The sequence below is a fragment of the Pagrus pagrus genome (assembly GCF_965226575.1).
Source record: "Pagrus pagrus genome assembly, chromosome: 15".
Taxonomy (NCBI): domain Eukaryota; kingdom Metazoa; phylum Chordata; class Actinopteri; order Spariformes; family Sparidae; genus Pagrus; species Pagrus pagrus.
The window spans coordinates 17,868,518-17,891,207 of record NC_140199.1 but is presented as its reverse complement, the minus strand read 5'-3'; the positions used below and the strand labels follow the sequence as shown (position 1 = coordinate 17,891,207).

At 41.0% G+C, this 22,690-nt stretch overlaps 2 protein-coding genes across 3 annotated transcripts in view; both read left to right on the top strand.

Moving 5' to 3' along the window:
* Nucleotides 1-1,786: 1,786 nt before the first annotated feature.
* Nucleotides 1,787-10,483, top strand: tsnax (translin-associated factor X). The gene is made up of 6 exons (XM_084375408.1): nt 1,787-2,095; nt 3,156-3,245; nt 3,360-3,474; nt 3,923-4,053; nt 8,935-9,056; nt 9,861-10,483. The coding sequence occupies exons 1-6, from the start codon at nt 2,080-2,082 to the stop codon at nt 10,236-10,238; spliced, it is 852 nt and encodes a 283-aa protein (XP_084231534.1). The 5' UTR covers nt 1,787-2,079; the 3' UTR covers nt 10,239-10,483.
* Nucleotides 10,484-14,775: 4,292 nt separating this feature from the next.
* The window catches only part of disc1 (DISC1 scaffold protein), a 43,512-nt gene continuing 35,597 nt past the window's right edge, over nt 14,776-22,690 (top strand). For both annotated transcript variants that reach the window (XR_014624278.1, XM_084375670.1), the window contains exons 1-4: nt 14,776-15,387; nt 19,068-19,987; nt 20,705-20,774; nt 22,244-22,400. Coding sequence is in view for 1 of the 2 variants with exons in the window: in XM_084375670.1 (XP_084231796.1) it covers nt 15,318-15,387; nt 19,068-19,987; nt 20,705-20,774; nt 22,244-22,400 (1,217 nt within the window). In the remaining variant the exon portion in view is untranslated. The remainder of the gene's footprint in view (nt 15,388-19,067; nt 19,988-20,704; nt 20,775-22,243; nt 22,401-22,690) is intronic.

The window sequence follows — 22,690 nt, the reverse complement described above, 5'->3', positions numbered from 1 at the left end:
AGGTTCCAGTCATGTTCATTGACATGTAGGGAGTGATGGATAGTGCATTTAGTCAAGGAGATTAATGTTCTTGGGCACAGTTGAGGTATTTGTATTGTACTTGAGCATTTTCATGTTATTCTACTTCAATAAATTCTGACTTATTGCTTTAAATACACTACCAGACACTACACGTTATTCAAAATAAGCTCCCCCAACTAGCTACCTCATTACAGTGATACTTTAATAACAATATTGATAATAATAATACAAATAATAATAATAATAATAATAATAATAACAACATTAATACATTGTATAACCATCTGAAATGGAATATCCTGCATGATGATTAGGTTACATGTTTCTCCATGTTTGTGGCTATACTTAAGTAAACTTCTGAATTCAGCATTTTTACTTCAACAAAATATTTCCAGTCTGGAATTCCTACTTTTACTGAAAGAAAGAATTACGTTTCTCTTGATATTACAAAACAAACCCTACTTCCTTTCTGTCTTTGCCTCACCCACAGTCTGTGTAGAGCTAGAAGCCCATCTTTAATAGCACTTTTATTTACATATGATCCGCGCTGCATAGATTTACGCAGGAAACATATTTTTGGGGGAAATGATTGTGAATATGGAAACTGTGTTCGCAGCTTAAGGACAAGTGATTCAGCCTATTAGAGTTGACATGTGGGGTGCACATTTCCGTCCCGATGAGGCACAAATAAACTCCCTATTGCTTGATTTATAAATTAAGGCAACATTTTTTGAAAGCCATTACGATAGCACTTAGAAATAGAAAACCCGGCAGGTCGAAGCTCGAATGTAGGAGCCTGAAGGGAGCACCTGAAGACATCATCAGTCAACGTGTGTTTGCCCTCATTCCTGGCTTGCATTTGTGAAATTCCTTCCACACAACAAAAGAATATTTTGCATAAAGATGTTGCCGCATTTATGACAGACTAATTAGTTTGTCAGTGGGCGCTTTATTAAACTATTGATTGCGTCAGAGAGGGTCTTAAACCGACTATCGGAATGCATATTTTAATACATTATGACTGGATTTTTTATTAATCATAAACTAATGTTCATATTGATATGTCTTGTATACTTTGCTGCGGTCTATCACCCATTACATAAACAAGTGAAGCGGGTATGAATGACAGGGAGTGTGCTGTGTAAGGGCGAAGCACAAGCTCAAGTTGGCACCCGTTGTGTGGCACGTACACAGTCTGCAGGAGTCCCTGGAGGAGGGGTTACTGGAGAGAAGCGAGTAATCTGATCAAAAAGGTTGGATGAAACATACTTTTAATAGCACAAATGACACAGGCTAATCTAGGGTGGAGGGGACTGGATATGACTGGTTTCTCAATCTTTTTTTTTTTACTGAAAACAAAGTGTTTTGGCTGCAGGGGCGGGCCTGTGTCGCTGCCTATTGAATACATTAAACACGTGGATATGTCTAGAATTGGTAGATATCTGCAACAATACAACAAAACAATTCACATGCATGACACCGAGTGCGTCATTAAAAAAACAACAAAAAAAAGAAAACAGCAACAAATACAAACATACATTTGTTTATATTCCAGGACACGTTTTAGATCTCAAAATGAACAATTCATTGTGTCTCGTCAATGACTTGTAACTGTTTTGAATCATTTTAAAATAAAAATCAACAACATTTTCTTGAGGAAGTTGTCAAAACGCTGTAAATAAAACAAATACCACTTTTTTGTCATGTCACTACATCTCCCATGATGCACGTCTCTTCATTTCCTGATACGCGTGTAAACAGCGCGAAGGCCCCGTGAGGCTTGGGGACCACACGGATGCCTGTTATTAAAAACAAATTAACACGTTTTATTTGGCACTGTAGAGTATTAAGACTTTACTCAGCATGTTTACTATCGTTCAGAGATGATACCTTTAATGTGTAAACGGAGCTGTTTTGTCTGAAGACCCTGAAAAATCCTGACAGATACCTCCTTATATTTTGGTCGGCAGCGCGGACGTCAGTGGCTGAAACGGTTCAAATTTAAACCCTAAACGAGCTAAAACTCTTTTTAATTTATTAAGAGACAACACTGAAGGTATGAATAAGCGAGAAGGTGAGTCAGGCTTTTCACTCAACGAAGAAAAACGTTTCAATAAAGTTGTATTGTTGTTTGTTTTCATGAGCATGCGGTAACTCGGCTAGCTAACGGCTATGTAACTTAATAGTTAGACAATGACAACACTAACATGCAGTATGGTAGCTCTTCAGCTTGAGCTGTCGTAAACAGATTCATGTTCACTCTTTTTACAGTAATGTCTGTCAACATCATCTGTAGCTCCACTTTATTAATGTGTGATCAGTAGATGTTGTGGTTCTAGCAGTGACAGCAGAAGCATGAAACTCTCTTTATAATACAGCTCACACCAGAGCTTCAACTATCAGTTACGTGTGTTCATTATTGATCAATTAGATAATTATTTTCTCGATTAATCTATCGATATTTCGATTTGTAGATAATCTCCCTCACTTTATCCCAGACCCACAGTTATGGTTTCATGTCCAGGAGGAGAACATTGACAGTATATATATTACTGAAGCTGCATACTTGTTTTTATTTTGTTATTTTTGAACTGCCTTAAACTTTTAATCCGTTATCAAAATTATTGCTGATTATCTTTTTGTCTGTTGGCTTATTGTTTCAGTTCTAGTTCACACCTTAAAGAGGTTCTCAAGGGATTTATTATCACACCTCCAATACAATTTGTGGACTTTCATTATTATTATAAAAGCATTTCTACGCCCCTGTAAAGCAATTTAAATCCCCTTGAGTCTGAATGGTGTAAGTAAACTTGCCTTGTGCAGATCAAAATGGAAAAAAAATCGAGTCAAGCAGAGGCCAAGCTATCCATACTTTCTGAAAAATGCCAGCTCTTAAAATTCACACAACACAATTCAGTCATGTTTACATCCACACTTTCCATTACATGTTTCATCTCAGGTCAAAATAACCCTGATGACATTGAGGTGAACTATTACAGTGATCTTCATGTGCAAAATCATTGGAGTGCCTCTTCAATTTGATGAGGCCAGTTTATAGAAAATGTCATTAACTAAATGTGTTTGTTCCTGAGCACAAACTGCAGTATCACCTGACCCTTTCTGCCTCACGTCAGGTGAAGGATGTCCTCGGAAAAATGCTGATGCAGGGCAGGATCGCGATGCGAGCGCCAACCCATCCTCGCCTGTCATCACAGTTTTCAAAGGTATCTGCACGTCCTTGGCATTTTGACAGCATTTGTCACCCGCATGGTTGCTGTATTTCATTAATGTTCAGACGTGTGTACTCAAACAAACCTTGTTATTTCATGTCTTTTCAGTTTTCCAGCAGGAGCTCGACACCAGACATGACAAATATGAGCGTCTTGTTAAGATCAGTCGAGACGTCACCATTGAGAGCAAGAGGACTATTTTTCTTTTACATAGAGTGACCAGGTATATACGATTTGTAGAAAGGCATGTTAATTGGTGCAGTTTAGTTTGAGAAGGCTTATAGATTTCTGCACTTACTTCAGCAGCTGAATTTGATGATTTACTTGTTCTAACTGTGGCTTTAGTTTGAATTGTTCTGTTTTCAAGAGGCCTGCAATATAACACTGAAGCTACATCAGCCTTTAGATATTGTTTTGGAAGTGCCATAAGGTGCAGAAGGGAAATTGTGAAACTAAAATCTCTTGAATGATGAATATTGTGAAGAAAAAGTTTATTCATCGGTGACCCAACTCCAAAAAGTATTTCTGCTTTGGTGTCCAGTTTCAGGACAGTTGTGCATATGGACTGTCCAAAAGCACTGGAACTACACAATCTAACTTTCTGCTGTAGAGTAGGTTAAAACACTTGCATGTCTAACTTTATTTTCTCTGTGTTTTCTCTGGATTGAAAGTGTGGCAGATCCAGAGGACATTCTGAATGAAGCAGATGTGAAACTGGATGCAGTCAGGCAGAAAATCGGTCAAATTGCCGAAGAGCTCAGAGGAGAGGACATCTTTCAGTTTCACAGAGCGTTCACTCCAGGTCAGTTTCCGTTGATCTTTTTCATTTAAGAAAGCAAACTTGCTTGTTAATAAGCTCTATGCAGTTGTTTCATTATTTTGTAATATTGTAGTATTTTGCAGTTTTACACTAGAGGCACAAGGTCGTTTCTTACAAATTGGACATTTCTGATTTCCCAGTTCAGTGCCTATATCGTTGTTTTTTTAAAAATGTTATTGTAGACGTCAGAGGAATTTTGTAAGTATCAAGCAGTTCTTTTTTCCAGCTTAAAATAAGTCACAGGCTGTTTTGATAATCTTTATTTAATACATTAAATGTCCAAAGAGAGAAGGTTGATCATTCAGCTGATTCAATCTCATTCCCCATTGAATATCCCACTGACACTGTTTACATTGAACTAAACATTAAACATGATTTGATATACTCGGCTCAGTCAGACTGTTTGAGTAAACTTGTGTCCTTCAGAAAAAACTTTTTATGTGTTTATATCCTGTCATGAGAAAACTAAATATTGTAGCATCAATATGCGGCTAGTATTCAGGATATCGGATCATATATCTCCATATCCCATCAACCGATTTTGTGGTTGTATTTCTGTAGCGATGTTCCAAACATCCTGTGTATTATTGTTAGTCAAAATTAAAACAGATTCGATGTAGATGCGGATTTACAGTATCTACAGTAAATGGCTCATGTTCAGTCTGAAATGACTTGAGATAAACACTAATGTCTTTTTGTTTCTCCTCATTTTCGCAAAAGCAGTTTGTAACCGTCTCTACTTGTATTTCCATCACCTGTTTATGAACCAAAGACACAGTTCTAGCACTAATGCATACATGGCTTGGCACAATTCATTTATCTTCTTCTGAAATAAAAATACCTCAGTAGAAAATAAGCAAAGCTTTTAACCACTCTAGCAGTGTGACTGAAACATCTCAACAACTATTGCCATGAAATTTGGTACAGATGTTAACGTCATCTGGTCAATTTTTTTAGTATTGAATGAAATTCAAATGAGCTTTAAAGGGTTATTTCTTTACTTGTATAACATTTTTTGTATTGTATTTTTACAAAATTCTCTAGTAAAGACAAAATATAACAAAAGAACAATAAAAAGATAGGCATGAAAAACCAGCATTCATACTGTCTGTGTAAGTAAGTAAACACAGTGTGCATACATACCTTCCAACATGTACATAATTAAGCATAAGCTCACATAGATTTAGGCATTCAAACAGTACCTGTGTACCAACAAGCTGTTTACGAATATGTCATTCCCTCCATAAATCTGTCTTTCTTACTTTTTTTAATATATGTTTAATTTTTTTAAGAACGCTCTATGAATACAAACAAACAAAGGAACAAAACAGAAAAAATAATGTCAAATATATTGAAAGAAATATACACAGCAAGGTGCTTTACATAGTACACAGCACGTTAGTCCTTACCCTGAATTCATCATCATTCCATCACAAACACACCTCCTCGATCTTTATTATTAAATCTCATTCCCTATAGATGAATTGGTTGCCATTTCTCTTCACTTTATATCATACGTGGGTACAGCTTCCATTTTCCACACATTTTTGCATAAACAAAACAGCCACTTTTATACTTATTTGCAAAAAATAAGGTGCTAGTTTATCCAAGATTCAATAGATATTAAATAATTCTCATTTTATTTACCTTCATTTAATTCCATAAAGAATCCTAATGGTCCTCTCCAATCCCTCCCATCACCACATCAATTCATTACATTATTCAGAAATCACAAAACCTATTGGATCACACACTGATCAATGACATTCACAAATGAGGCCACTTTGCCCAGCTGAATAGTTCATTCATGAAAAGATGGCTCCTCTTCCAGCCCCTTAATCAAATTTGTCTCCCCGCCATTATATTAGTCTGGGTCAAATCTGAATGTCGACTGTCAGCCACAGTTAGTGCGTCAACTAACACATAGAGTCTGACACTAATATACAGTAATATAATAATACATTTGAGTTCTCTCAATATAATAATAAAACCCTGATTGGACAAACGACCTCGAGCAAAAGTTAAAAGCTTAATATCGCAGGAGCTTTCACAGGGAAACAATCTTTGCTGTGCTGCTATCAGCTCCATCTTCCTATTTATTCTTGAGATTTATTGTGAGGCCTCTGATAGTGTGAGAGCGTGACCTTGGTGCAGGCCTGGATTTGATAGACCCACCCTCTGATAAACTTGTTATCCACCTAGTATCAATATCAGTTTTTGTCAGCGTAGCCAAAATGTCTGCAGAGTTTGGAGGAAAAGCATTACTGGGAGCGAGGCTGAGCTGTTATCTAGCAGCTGGGGAAGTCGTTTTTAGATTGTGGTCACTCAGGAATCACCGCTGCATCCTCTGCGACGTGACCAGTGGCAGTTCCCACCAATTAGATGCTTCATTTTTTTTCCTCCATTTTTATCGTCTTTATTAGATTGAGACCGGGCTCTCCAGATAATCTTGGCTGGACGTGAAGTCTCCAGGCATGTGTAATGGGTCTGCGCTTTTTATATAAGGACCATTAAAGATATTGCGGGCTAAATCTGAACATAATTGCCACTGATAACAGGGCAGAGCGGCTCTTTTGATAAGCTGTTTTGCCTGACCCAGCTCGAAGCTATGAGACAGTGCAAACACAAGTGAACCGGTGGGGCATTTCCCAGGGTTCACCTGCAACCGAGTGAACCTCTCTGTGGTCAAACATTAAGCTCCATTAATCTGTAAATCATCTGGGGACATTCACACAGCCGGACTGCATCTTTTCCAACAGCTTTGCGAGTAAAATCTCTCTAATTTCCAACTGGTTTTTCCTGAGTCATTGTTTAGACATCATCTCCAGTAATATTTTGTTTTTTCTCCGGGTCTCAGTGACCAAAGGTGACTGCTGCCTCAGAGTAAATAACACGAACAGCTCCTGGCAGTAAACTCAGGAACTGGACTCCGCCTGCTGGCCTCAAAGCCTGTGTAACCTTTTCATGTCATATCCTGTCCGCCTCGGATTGTGTTGTATTGTCTCTCAGGCAGTGTCACAGCTGTGGGGACACTTTCAATGTTTAGATGTTTGAGGCGTGTGTTGATAAAGGTTAGGAAAAATCTGCCAAATAAGGGCTGGGCTTAAAATATGTGACCACTAGTGCTTACTATATGAGAACAGGATACGGTCCCTCAAATAAGCCGTTCATTTAAAGCCCTTGACAATGTGAGTATTATTATATGCTGTTATTTAAACTTAAGAAAACTGAGAGGCAAACACAAAAATGGGTGGTAATCAGACCTTTCATTTACTCAAAACAGTAAATTATAGACAGATCATCTCAATACTAAAAGTGTAAGGATTTACACACATCCGTACAATGCACCTAAAATGACTTAAAAGGTCCAGTATGTAGGATTTAGGAGGATCTATTGGCAGGAATGGAATATAATATTAATAATTATGTTTTCATTAGCGTATAATCGACTGAAACTAAGAGTCGTGTTTTTGTTACTTTACATGAGCCTTTAATATCTACAGAGGGAGCAGGGCCTCTTCCACTGAGTCCGCCATGTTGCACCACCTTGTTGCTACAGTAGCCCAGAATGAACAAACCAAATTCTGACTCTAGAAAGGTCCTTTACAGCAGCCAGCGTAGAAGAAAGTGTTCGATCGTAATCTGCAACCTCACTGCCAGATGCCACTAAATCCTACACACTGGACCTTTTTAAATATTCAAGACTAAACAAGCAAAAATCAATGTTAAAGTTATAAAAGAATGGAAGAGCTTACCAGTCAAAAACTATCTGGTAATATGTTAACCACTTTCTGTTTTGAGTAAGACTTTAACAGCCGGCCAGTTCCAATGAATAATTTACTGCTGCTCAATTAGCATCTGAAACTTTTGATAAGCATCTAACAGCATGACTGAGCAAACAACCTTGAACCTTAAGTGTGTTCACTGCTTGATAGACAGTAAACAGAGCCAAGTATGACATACTGTACCTCACTCAGCCTACCAAGGGTGCAGTGCTGTTAGCTTGATGAGCACACTTCTCTCTCTGAGCTAAATTTAGCACAGGGAATCTGCTGACGTACAAAAACAGAGTCTGTTCACAGTTGGTGAAGACGCATATCTACACAATGTTGCCTCAAATCAAGGCTAAAGAGGAATAATATGTATGATATGTATAGGACACTTCTTTAGACAAAAAAGGTTTGTGGTTAGATGGTCAACAGGGCGTCAGTTAAATCAAAGCGCTGTGATTGTACCTATCCTAGTTATTCATCTGATTTTCAATAAATCAAAGTGGCAGGGGACGACATGGAAGCACATTTAGAAAGCTAATTCTAGTGGCTTTGCCCCATGTAAGTGCTGCTGTGATTTGGACTGAAAGCCTAACAAAAGTGAAAATCATTGCAGATGAACCACGCTCTCCTCCCAGCTCCCTGTAGCACGCTGTGGTTTAGCTCCGTGGAGATACGAGGCCCTTTGAAGTTCAATTGCCGCTCCAAAAGTAAACTTCGGACACAAAGTCTTCCGTCCTGTCATTATTTGATTGTTGTTTACACAGGGCCAGAAAACAAATGAGGGGGTCATCCCAGCCTGCTGCAAAAAATGGCCCCTGTTGTTGAATCAAAAGACAGCAACAGGAAACAGGTTTTATTTGAATCATTATCTGCATCTGTGATCTATACTGTGCAGATACCATGTAGTGTTTATACACACTCTGCAGGCTATGCTCATTTGATACATAGCTGACCTTGTGTTTAGTAATGGTTGTATTTTTTTGGGGGGGAAAATCACAAATGCAAATAAATCCTGTTTACATTCAGCAGCAGCAGCAGCAGTAAAGTATTTGTCTTGCAGTGAACCGTTCAATGTAATTTCATGCATTAGGGATCCAGGAGTATGTGGAGGCCGTCTCCTTCCTGCACTATATCCGTCACCGCAGCCTTATCAGCCTGGAGGAGATCAACGCCAGGCTGGTGTTCATGAGGACAGAGAAGGTTGATTCGAAGGTAAATTTCAAGAGGACTTTGTAGTTCAGCTGCATGCAGTTTGTTTTCACATCTCATATAGTGTTCTGCGTTTTAAACAACAACTGCACCAACATTTTAAAGCTGCTATTGGCTATATCCTCATTAAAATAAGTGTTAAAAAGCTCTGTATTCCAACAGTAATAACTATTAAAGAGTGTTTGGTCAGTAAAATGTCTCTCCTCCTCCCGCTCATGCGGTAAAAGAGAAAATACATTTTCTGGTATCCCTGCCCACTTTATCCAATCAGGACAGAGAACTCCATAAAGAGGCGGTCCTGTGAGAGCAGGATCCTCCTCTTTGCTGCTATGTCTGTTGACTACCGCTCCACATTCACGTGGTGAAGAGATTGCTAACTGCAAAACCCGACAGAAAGTTAGCTAACCCTACAATGTGGGACCTTTCCCCCACTCTGTCAAACATCATTTTGCTTTTCCTGTCAAAGCGGTGATAATGGCACACAAAGGCAACATTGGGCATTACTGTTGCAGCTTTTCGAAGCATTATGTGTCATTATGTAATTTTATCCACTCTGTCTGTAATTTTCCAAAATGATGAGTGCCTGTGATGTGGACAAGATTGCTTAAGCCTCAATGTTTTGTGGTAAAAGCACCATCATCCTTGGAAGAAATTGGACTTTGCTTCTACTAGATACACAATGTAAAAATGTAAATACAGTTGTCACCATCTGACTTGTGTATAAACCATGCTGGGATAAGAGTTTCTGTGTTTAATTTGTACAAAGGTGTCTGTTAACATTCATGTGTGATTGTTTTTGTCCCTAAGGGCTCAGCTGAAGCCCTGCCGCTGGGCGCTCAGGTCTTGACCTTCCAGGTGACGCCCTCAGACTACCTGCTCGGCGTGGCCGACCTTACCGGAGAGCTGATGAGGATGTGCATCAGCAGCGTGGGCAACGGCGACATCGACACGCCCTTCCAGCTGAGCCAGTTCCTGCGGCAGATCCACGACGGCTTCTCCTACATTGGGAACACAGGCCCGTACGAGGTGTCCAAGAAGCTGCACACGCTGCGACAGAGCCTGGGGAAAGTGGAGGACGCCTGCTACACCCTCAAAGTCCGCGGCTCAGAAATCCCCAAACACATGTTGGCCGACGTGTTCTCCAGCAGGACCGCGCTCATCGACCCTGAGGAAGGAGTGGTTTGAGTCCTGCAGCTTTATATTTCTACGTTATGTTCTCTATGGTTTCATTGTCTGCTTTATTTCTGCTCCAGTTGGATGATCGTCTGTGTTTTCAATACAGTTTGACAGATGTTTAATGTTTCGCAACATGCTTTATGTTGTTATTGTTCCAATAAAAACAGCTTTATAATAGACAATGTTTATTTTCTTTGATAAAGATCTGATGACTTAACTTGTTTTGCATGAATAAAAGTTCTGTGCCAAATATACCTTTGGTATGTGTTTTGGTAATGTGCGTGTGTGTGTTTATTTTATTTTCCTCTCTCAGCCCTCCCCTCTCTCTCTCTCTATCACACACAGATAATCTAAGGTAAAACCATTGGCTGCCTGCGCTCACTGTGTAATGTGTGCAGCAGCAACATGTGACATTTGTAGACTGTACGTGCCTATTCTCTGGTAGGCCTGCTGGCACACACACACAACCAGCCCCTTGCGTCCTCATTCTACCATCTGTAAACAATCCTCACCTAGACGTTAATTCAAAATAAGGTTTGGAGTACGCTGAGACTGAGACATTCCTGGCAGAGAGCTGACATCCTCTCACTGTTTCCTTACATTTCATGGTGTTAATTATTGCCCTTCAGATGGGTGTTTGAAGCAGTGAGAAATGATTCAGCGTTTTTGGATGTCTGTGTAATCTATATTAGGTAACAGAGGCTTGTGTGTTTGAGGAGGAAATATTTAGCTTAAAAGAAATGGTTACTTGTAAATATGATTATTCAAACAAAAACATCATGCCTCTGTGTTGGTTTATCACTTTCTATCCTGGACGCAGCTGTTGTCCTTCACAGGCTGCATTAACTGTTTTCTGATAATGATGCCTTTAGCTTCAGGATGAAATGTCTCCTTATGCAGAAAAATAATAAACATTTCATGTTTTGTGCGCTAAAGGTTTATATTCATCCACAAATATTTCATTTATTATTTAATTTTGTTTGTGTCCTTTCTTTATACTGAGGGAAATAGTTTGAATGTAATTTAAGTCTGCCACCTGCTGGCCAATATCACTATTACATATGAACAACCTACAGTAGATCCTGTCATATCATGTATATTGTACTTCTGTTTATGATCTTAGAATGACTCTGAGCTCCTGCTAAGTACCCAGTGTTTATGTTTGTTTCAAACAAAGCAAAATGTAAAGCATCTCTGTCTATAGCAGGAGAGAGATACCAGTCTTTTTAACACAAACTGTATATAAATAATAATAATACACTGGTTTAAACAGCAGTGTGACCCACATAGAGTTGTAGCAACAACCGAATTGTAGCAATTAGTGATAACCAGCTCCAACATGAACATTTGGAAATCAAATTAAAGAAACCAGCTTTTTCTCTTTTAACCTCTTCACCCTGGACGTAACACACTAACCATCACCTCAACTCAATGATGTTCAGACAAAAATATATTTAAATTCTTGCCAAAACTCAGAGTTTCCAAAAACACCAAACCAAATTTAAGGAATTTTACATAAAAAGATGTGTAAGACATTAACTTTTTGTTTTTTTAAATGATGTGATGTTGCAGCCATGATAATTAATGCCATCCTTGGTTTTATTATATATTTTAATAAAAACATCTAGCTGAATGAATGTGTTTGAAAAGGCAGATACCAAAATGATGTTATCAAACAGAGTGGAAAAATAATAATATATATATTTTTTTAACTTTAAAACTGTTGAAGGGGAAAGTTAATGGGGCTTTCAGGGCTCAACTGATATTTGCAGCAGATAGTTTCTTCTGAAGGTCGACAACATGCACACACCAGCAGGAACAACATAGAGGAGATAGTTTATCCAGACCACTTGCACACAAGTTAAAACACTCCACTATAATCTGAGTTTATAAGTAACTAAGCAAAAGCAATGTGTGGAGGCGAACAGAAGACCTGAATCTGTGTGAAGCCTGACATCTGCTGTTGAGACAGGGTGGTACTGTCTATGAACAGCAGATGATGAATACAGTCATGGTCTCACACTCGTTGCAGACACGTAGACGAAAATTTCAGGAGGAATTAATGATTTATAAAGTTTAAAAGTCAATATATTTTATTCTTATTCATGCATATTGTAGGTGACAATGTGTCTGTCTCAGTGTTAATTATCAAGCAGAGTTGTTTCGTGAGTCATGGGGTTGTGTGCAGGGACATTAAGAGCCTCTAATCTTTAATACTGAGCAGGTGATCTCACTCTACAGTACATCCGTGTCAATGGACGTCATCCCCTCTGACACACAGCTCTGTTACCCTCCGCAGTGTGGCCTGACTAACTCAGAGAAGGCTGCACTCTGTTGTGTCGGCTGAACCGAGCCCTTCATCACTTCTTCTTGTCCATCAGCCAGCCGAGCTGAATGAAAGGACCGCTGGGATGTGTGGGAAGGAGGATGAAAAGACTCTGCTCTATGTGGGGTCTCTTCTCATTCATTCCCCCGCTGCATCAACAAAGGGGCACTTTTGTATTTACACCAGGATGTGTTGGTGGTGTGTAAAATATGCATAACTAACATGCATTTTCTGCACACAAACAACTATTTGACCTACATATTCAATGGCCAAAATAACACTTAGATAGCCTGCCAGCATATAGCGTCAACAGTGTCGGGTCCAAAAGTCTGAGATGGCTTAGAGAAGGACTTATTTTCAGTCATCCACTGTGAAATGCTAATATTTCTTAGCCTATTTCAAGCCTGTGGCCTTATTTCCTTCTTTTATTGAGTGACTTCTATATGTGTGATGGAGTTGCTTTTCTATCTCAAAGGTATTTAAGCTTGATGTGCTGATCTTCTGACGCTTTGGATCTGACTCTTCTGTAAAGCATGTTAGAGTTCTATGCGCCACCTTAGAAACCATGAGTCTAGCCATGTTTTGACGGTGAGAGAGCCCCTCTATGCTCAGAGTAAGAAACTTCTGACACTCTCATTGACTTTCTGAATCCTCAAATTAGTATTTCCAGTTTTATGTGACCATATTAGAGATTTAATGTGTCCAAATATATGTTAATTTGTTCTCTTTAGAAAAAAACTGACAAATGTCGAGCTATATTTGATACATTCATATAGAACAACGAAGAATTTTGCTTTGCTCTCTTTGTTAAATATAATAATTTAAAACATAATGAAATGAATAGTAATAAATCTACAACTTTTCGTTATTTTTTATTTTTTAGTGTAGCTAATGTTTCTTTTGGCTACTTTAAAAATGAAAGCCCTTGCCACCTTTACACTGGAGCTGGGCGATATGGCCTTAAAGATATAATATGTATTAATTCTGCATTAACATGTATAAAACTCTGAGGTCTTTGTTATATAGTTTGTTGATTTGTGTACTTACATTATCCCAAATGTTTCCAACAAGAATAGAGATCCACAAGTTTACTCATAATGGTAACAGTAAGTACGGTGCGTTTCTGCTGTCGGTCAGTGAACGAGACTAAACTTAACCTGAATAAGACCTCAAAGCTGCAGTCAGGCTGATTAACAGGAGCGCATATCAATCCACTTTTTAATTCTAAAAGTTAAAAAGTCATCTCTGAGCTCTCCTCCCGTCAGTATATGGCTCCGGATCAGAGCAGAATCAGCTGTGATTGTTTAGTCCTCAGGTCTGTCTTGTCAGCCAATGAGACTCCAGCCGGCATTTAGCTGAGCAGTGACTCCTTCCACAAAACACTACAGATATCTTAAGTTTTAAAAAAAAAAAACAAGGTTGCAAAACAATATATATATCGATATTTAGAAATCTGCTGAAAAGCACGTCATTAATGCCAAGAATGGACGACAAACCAAACTCGATACCAAATACCTCGACATGGATAGTACAACAATATTGTAGGGATGACTATACAAAGTATTAGAACAAGTAGAACAGTCTGGAAAGTTGAGAGCAGTATATCCCTTTACTGTAATGCAGCCTTCAGAGGCAAGCAAACTCCTCTCTCCAACAGAAAACACTGCTCCTGAAATGCATCGTCAGTAGCCCCGCCTTTAATTCCGTGACTTTGTGACATCACACTATGTCATCATGTCACACATTTGTATAATTCACACCCAACAGCTAGTTTGGCAGATAAATTTTAGCACAGCTGCTCTGTTGTTGATTGCGGTGATGGCTCAGGCATGTGTGAACGGGCCAATCAGAGGAGACTGGGTATTTGGGAGGAGGGGCCTTAAAGAGACAGGAGATATTATAAGAGATAATATTGATGTATTTCCCAGTCCAACGTAACACTTAAAAAAAAATGCTATAATACTCCAAATACGACAATTAAGATAATAACACGGTCATTATTACATTAGAAGTAAGTTTATTTGAACTTGTAATATTGTTTATGTGACTTTAACAGAGTTGAAGGTGTAGTGCAACATGTTTTTTCTTCATAGTCCACTCTTCCTCCTCTGTAATGCTCCTGATATAAAGCATCAGTACAGACAGAAGGAGTCGGAGCTGGGATGTGTCTGCTGCAGTAGTCTCAGGCTGCCTGCTGTGGCTCTGAGGCGGGCTGAGAGAGTCTGGAGTCAAATTCCTGAACACGTAGGAGCTGCGCACGTTGCTCCAACACGACGCACGACGCAGGGGCGCAGCGGATAACGGACTGTTGATCAACTGATCGATGACACACATTCAACCCGGCTATCACTTCAGCCATCACAGCACACCATCGGAGGTTTGTTTATCTCTTCCATTTCTTCCCCACCGGCAGCATGAGATGAAGATCTCTGCTCTCCAAACCGCCTCTTTATGCGCAGCTGGAGCCACTTGTTTGCCGCAGAGGAGAAATGTAAGAATCCGGATCACGTCAAGCATCAATACTTGTGTCAGGAAATGTTTATTTTGGACAAAGGAGCGAGTGTAAAAAGCCGGTTTCTCACGTTAGTCCGAGGCGAGGGGAGAAAATAACAGCCCGGGCTCACTTTTCCACAACGGAAATGAGATCAGCCCCACTGCCTGGCTCCACTTCTGCTGGAACATGGTCGATGTGAGTCCATGCAGAGCCGAGATCTGACTCTGTTTGACTTGTGGGCCACAAACAGCTTGTTGTTAATGGGAAGATGTTTGCTGGACTGATGGGGCTCGGATGCCACAGAAACTCTCTGCTTCACCACTGCGAAGTCATGGAAGGTAAAAAAAACCCCACATCTTTTCTGTTCCTCACATTTACCAAAGTATGCTCAGTGGATCTCCTGCATGAAACACCATAATACTGTTTTATTAAATTCTGATCAGGAGCTTCACATTATTTTAAAATCATATACAAGAAAAGAAGAGGTGATGAGAATAAAGTGAAGAAAACAAACGTCCATGTGTGAAAATACTGATCATCCTAAACAATACCTGCAGACAACATGCTGCTTTGCGCTGTGATGCCCAGAAGAGGAGGATCTGTGTCACTCACTGATAGCTCTCTTATATGAACTGTCTTCAGGTCATAGAGGTCAAACCTCCTCACCCTGAGTGATGATAGGTGATGAGTTGCAAGTGACTAAACACTTGTGTAAGATTGTTATTCCCCTGAATGTGTAGACATACGACAGCACTCCCTTGACCATTATCTATCCTGCGTAACCTTCTTGCATATCTTGCAAACGGGTCCCTCCGTAACATGTTTTTGTTTTTCTGATAGGATGCTTGAAATAATCTGGGTTCAGTTAAAATGTCTATAATCAGGTAACTACCTTAGCTGTTGAACTTTTTTGTTTTGGTGGAACAAACAGGCTAATCCTATCAAACAATTACAACTGCAAGTGTGTCATGACACCCAGATGACCACTGCAGCTAACGAGTATTTTCATAGCAGATTAATCTGTTGATTATTTTTTTCTCGATGAATCGGTTAGTTTTTTGGTTGTGAAATGTCAGAAACGGTGAAAAGTGCTGAGCGTGACGTCCTCAGATGTCTTGTTTTTGTCCAGAATCCAAAGACATTAATTAAACTGTCATAGAGGAGGAAGAAAAGAAGAAAATATTCACAATTAAGAGGCTGCAATCAGACATTTGTCCACGTTGTTGACATCTTAAAGGTGCAATATGTATGAACTAAAACTCTCATCAGAATGTAAACAAATAATAGTTTTGATCTTGAGACGTTTATTAATTTGCGTTGCAGAGATACTGACTAAAGTTAGCATGCTAACCAGCTAGCCCCGGCCCATCCTGGTCCAGAAGCTCCTGTGCATCAGGACAGTAGTGAGCAGGCCATCTCAAGATGATTCAACTACACAATGAACACATTGAATATATGTATATCTTGTAGATTTTTGCGGTCTGTTCTTTTTCACAATGTCAGTTTCTCACTGCTGCCTTCACTCCTCTCAGCTGAACCATATTCAGCTGGTTTATGATCCTCGTGTGACCATACAGGAAGTGTGGAGCTGTTTTCTCATAAGACTCTCACTCTCGCACGAGCAGAGATTCAATTCAGATTGATGCTAAATAGACGGATAGATAGATATATAGATAGATAGATAGATAGATAGATCGATAGATCGATAGATGGATGGATAGATTCCCTTCTAGGTCACCATGTGTCACCACTTTTTTAAGACTCATCGCTGACTTTCACTTCCCTCTTTCTGTTGCTGTCATGAAGTGTTGCACATCTGCTGGTCGGTGCTGCTTCCCAGGAGGTTGCTGACATGCAGATCTGCTGATGTATGTTTGTGTGTGTGTGTGTCTGTGTGTGTGAGGGTGCTGAGCTTGTTCCTCAAACGTTTGTGTTTTTATGAGATCCTCCGCATTCCTCCGCTCTTGGGCCAAGGCGCTTTCAGCAACCAATGGGATGCGGTGTTTAACCTAAGGGCTCTGAGGAGGGCCTCTTTAAACTCCAAAGGTAAATAATCTGGCTGAGACTCTTCTCTGACGTTGTGCAGAGTCTCTTTAACGTGAGCAACAAGTTGCAGTGAGGAAGCTGCTGGTATTTGAGCGGGACCACTTCACGTCTCCCTTTGCTTATTTTCTGTCACTACCGGAATTCCTGGCAGACTATTTCAGCACAAAGCCTGGCAGGAAGCAGCAAATGACATACCTCTGAAGGGCTTCAGCCGAGATGTAGATGCCCCCCGACACACACAGACACACACACAAAGGGCCCTGAGGCATTTCCTTCCCCTTTACTGGGAAGATCCGTCTTTGTGTAACAGAAGCACGGCGAGTATCACAGTAACACTTTCTATCAGCGAGTCCTTCCTCTTTCAGCTCCTGAGCTCTTTGACTCTCTGGAGTGCTCTCCATGTTATACCTCGACCACACCAGATGGAGGGCGGTGTGCGGTTGTGTTTGCTGCCTACGGTGAGTGTTGGGTTTCTTAAATTGGTTATGGAACAGTGGCCACGTCTGCAAAGAAACACTAATGGAGCTGTATGTAACGTGAGCTCTGGTGAGGTGGTCCCAGTGGACAGAAGGCTCTTATAGACAACCGTCCTCTGCTCATAGACAGACTGGGCACAATGGGAATGCCCCATGTTACTCTCACTACAAATCCAGCCTTCCCATCAAGCTAACGTCCCAGCTCTCCCTTAAGTGGTGTCTCTTCCTCCCCTGTCAAACGGGATGGTTTGGGAGTGACATCACTGGAGGTCATGGGGGGTTGAGCAGGGAGCTGTGGTCGCTTTGTAGTGGTCACGGTTTGGTTCGCGGATGCATTCCTGTCTTGACTTACAGACACGGATTTATATAAATATGCTGTCTTAACATACAATTAAATTGATATTAATGCAATGTGATGTCCTTACGAGGTACAGATGTGACAGATGTGCTGTTAAACTCTTTCTAAAAAGCGTCGCAGGGTTTTCTTGATGACAAGAGCATGAATGCTCCCACTGTTTTCAGCACAAAAGTCTGTGTGTCAGTAGTGTGTCTCTGTGTGTCTTGAGTGTGTGTGTGTGTGTGAGTGGGAAGAGAAAACTGAGAGGCAGCAGAGAGAAAGAGCAGCACAGCTGTACACAAAGGGGCTGTTGATTCCCAACATGTCCGCCTGTCTCCTTCTCTGAATCCTACACATTATATGCATTAATCACACGAAGCTGCAGCAGGTGCCCGGCTCCCAGCACACACTGCTCTCTATCATCTTGCTCCACTTACACTGATATTTGGCTTGGCCACGTCTGTCTGTCTGCAGTGTAATGAGGAAAATTAGGGATATTTGTACCGTTATTAAGAACATGAGCTGCATGTGTTGGTTCACTTTTTAGGAGTTTCTGCAGTGCAAAGATGCAATTTAAAGGGCTTCCCCAAAATGTTGACAGGGCCTTGTTAAATGTCTTTTCTAGCTTCAATCTTCAGCCTCACTAGAGCAGTTTTGTTTGTGTTTTGTTCCAACATGAATCAGATTCATTCATCTTTACTTCCACTCCACCCCCTGCATTGCCTGTACGCCCCCCAAGCACGGCACACTCCAAAGTCTGAGAAGCTCTGGATCAGGCTAACACGTCTGTGTTTTTACAGACCAACACATTCAAACACTGTCCATGCCTCCCCCTCTTCCACTGAGAGGCGTGTCTTAACTCAAAATGACTGTGTGGCTTTGGTATTTCCCAACAGCTGGAGCAGAACCCTGGGAAATGTCACACAGCTGCCCCAGTTGTTTTTCCCTCAGTTAGCCATGCTAGCTTTAAGGGACTGTAAGAAAAGTCATTTTGGTTTGGATTAATAACAACATGATGTGTTACATTCTTGTGTAATTGCCACATTAAGCGTCACATTTTCCCGATGTACCTCACGATTGCAGTTAATCCTTTGAGCTCACTCCTTATCTTCCTCATGACCGTGTTGTCCTGCTTAATGGTTAATCTCTGCATCGACAGGTGGCAGAGCATCAGGGACAGCTGGCAGTGCCGGTCGTAAGAGGCTCCACCGAAGACCAGGGTACATGAGAGCAGAGCAGTCCAGACTACAGAGCACTGCCCATGGGCAGGAGGAGGAGGAGGAGGAGGAGGAGGAGGAAGGGAGGACCACTTGCATTAGGAATGGAAAATCTGGACGTCACACTGACACCACTGAGGCAACCAGCGCTCAGAGGATGAGTCTAACGCCTGCTGGCAAAGCGTCCTTAATGAATCAGCGACAGCCTGATAAACTCACATGTAGCTCCTGGAAGAGTAAGAGTCTTCTCTGCTCTCTCACCCGTCCTCTTTCCCCTGTGGACTGCAGTGCCGTTAATGGTGCGTCCAGCTCTCGGAGTCCGTCCTCTCTGCCGCAGAATGAACTCAGCTTAAGCCCAAACCCGGGCCTTCAGGCCTCACCGCAGGACTCCTTCAACTCCAGCTTCAGTTTCATCCAAAAGTCTCTCAACTCCACTGCCACACCATCCAGAGAACCAGAACCACTAAACCAGTCGACTAAAGCACCTAATTCACCCCGAACAAAACCGGCAACCCTGTCCTTTGAGCACAATGTCTCAAAGCTGTCAACTCCTGTCCAACCACTGCCCTCCTCCGCCCCAGGAAGCCATGCAGACAGAGAGGAGCTGTCATCAGACGGGAGGTTTTGGCGAGAATGTCCGTGGGGTGACAGGGAGGTTACGTCCGACCTGCCGGACTGTGACTCTGTGGACATAGAGATCACCTCCTCGCTGTCCGTGGACTCAGACACCGCCTCCGCCTCTTCTGTCACCTCCGGCTACGACAGCGCCACGCCTGCCTACGACCAGGGCTGGGACAACCTGGTGAAGAAGTACGAGGGCGTGCTGCAAGACTGCCTCCAGAACAACCGCACTCACACTAAGGTCAGTGGGCAGGAGATATAGGGCTGTAGTCACAGTCACCTTTAGGCCTGCTGAGGTCAAAAGCACATCAGGATGCTACATTATTCATAGTTTCCTCCTGTTGCTAGTCTTTGGCTTTAGCTTCATATACCTTTAGCACACAGACGTGAGGTATCGATCTTCTCATCTACCTCGCAGGAAGAAAGCTAATTGTTCAAATGTCTTTCTTTAAGACCAAGCGTGCATGTTTTTCTGAACGTATAGCTTAATGAGCATCAAACCTCACACACACACACACGTAGCTCTATCTGCTGTCTATCTGCAGCTCTACGCTACAGGCCTACTTTATACATCACATCCAACTCCCTTCCTCACAAGCCTCTGTCAAAACATAGCGAAGGGTGAGTTCTAACCTCCGGTTGTTAAGTGAGTTTTACAGGCTTGAAGGGGAGAAAACTAAGACTTTCACAAGAAAAAGCACAGACTGGAGAAATGGCCACCAAAGTAATTATAGTTTTCCAAAGCAGCATAACTTTCAAAACATTTAGTCTTCCCCGATAAGTTACAGGAACACTTAGTGATGATGATGAGTTTTTAACTTCACAGCCAGTCCTCAACCTGCTGACCTGGTGTCACTTTGACTTTGCGGTCATTGCACCCAGACATATTTAAAGAGCACTGGCCTCAGGACTGTTGGGTAATCCGCTCTGTCTTCTGTCAAATGTGTCTCCCTCTCAGATCGAGTCCATGATGTTGAAGCTGCAGAGACTCCAGCAGAAAGCCATTTTGGATGACGACTATGACGCAGGTGAACTTAAGTTGATATAATAACTGGGTCATTTCAGCTTCTGTTGACAGGACACTGCAGTTGTGGGTGGACTGTAGAGAGCCAACCAGGAATTTAACACCTGATCGTTTACAAATCAAATTTTTTGGATTAAATACGTTTTATTATTTTCGTCCTCAAGGACATTGTTTTTATGTAGTATATTGGAAGGAGGACAGTTAAACGTTTCACTGAGATGTTCAGTCAGGGTTCAGATATTTACAGTTCGTACTCAAGATGTGGTCAGATATGGAAAGTTGCCCAGTTGTCTTATTAGATTTCTTGCTAACTGAATCAGTTGTAGATCGTGATGACATATCTGATACAGACCCTGAGGGCAGAAGGACGCACTTCCATTAGAGCTGAATAAATGCTTTGTTGTTTACTGACTCTGACACACATTTCACATTGAACTTACTGGAGAGTTTAGTGACTTTTACTGAACATTTTAAAGTGTTATATTTAACAATGTGGCTCATACATATAGTGTTTCTTATTGGAATACTAGTAAAAAAAAAAACAAACGGTACCCTTGTTCTCTTGATTTCAGGATTAGTTTGACACAGTTTTCCCGGCTCGTCGGACTTTGGGAAAAACGCTAATTCATGTTTCGTCATCCACGTTTGGCTTTTAATGTTTTAATTTTGCAGACTGCATGGGAGACAACCAGCAAGTCCTCAAACCTAACAAATTTAATTAGGACTTTACTTTGAATCTGCCTCCAGATAAAAACTGCATTCATGGAAGACCCTGTTTGACCTGAATACTTTTTCTAACTCGTCTGAGCAAAGTTTATTTTCAAAAGAGGACTGTATCCTGACCTATTTCATGGACCTTGTGACAGAAATAATCACCAACATCTGCTCTCACTGTCCTGTAGACCTTGATCTATTTAAGTGGCGTGATTATTTAGGTCCGTACGTCAGGTTTTCTTTTCAACCCCTGGTGACTTCTGTATGAGTTTTTTGTTTGTCAGCAGGATTCCTGAAAAACTCAACAACAACTTTCCACAAAATGCAGTAAACAAGAACTGAGACAGCTGATTAGATTGATGGTTAAATGTTACTTAACTTAACCATGAACCAAACTGAGAGGGTTGATTTGAAAACCTTCATGTGTGTTTACATGGTCGAGAAATGAAGGATTATTTAGATTTCAATGACAGGAATTCTTGGAAACAGGAAGCTGAGAATTTTTCAGTCTGTTGACAGAAATGTGCTCTTTTTAAGTGGCTTCTAGTTAGATAATTTGGTGATTGAATAGGGAGTGATGTGTGTGCAGTGAGTGTAGGCTTCATATTGCAGACGTCATGACCTGAGAGTAATATACTTTTTGTCACAACACAGCTTTACCTGCACGGAGAGTTTCTACACTGACTTTCTGACTTGAATCCGGAACTTTTTATCACATGTTGCTGCTTGTTATTCAGTGTGTGTGCATGTGTGTTTCAGCGGAGCGTTTTGGTAAAAAGCTGGAGGAGCTGTGCAGAGAGCGAGGCGCTCTGAAGCTGGGTTTACCCTCCAGGCAGCCCAGCGTGTCTCTGTTCCTGGAGCGGCTCACACAGGTGGTGCACAGCGCCCTCCAGAGGGCAGACTGTGGCCAGTGCAGGTCAGTCACACATCAGGGGCTACAATGATTAGCACAACACACACTGTCACGCTATTTTATGAGATTGATGATAATATCAAATTGAACATGATGGTATTTGACACTGAAGTATAATGTTTCTCCGCACTGACGTATGAAGAATCACATGTTTACAGTATAAATGTGGTTGAATTCAAGAAAACACTTCCTTCTTTCCCAGTTTCTGTTTCAATAACAACATATTGTAATTTAATCACAACCTGATACTATTACATGGTGATTAGCAACAGCAGAGTCCTGCTGGGTGTGCA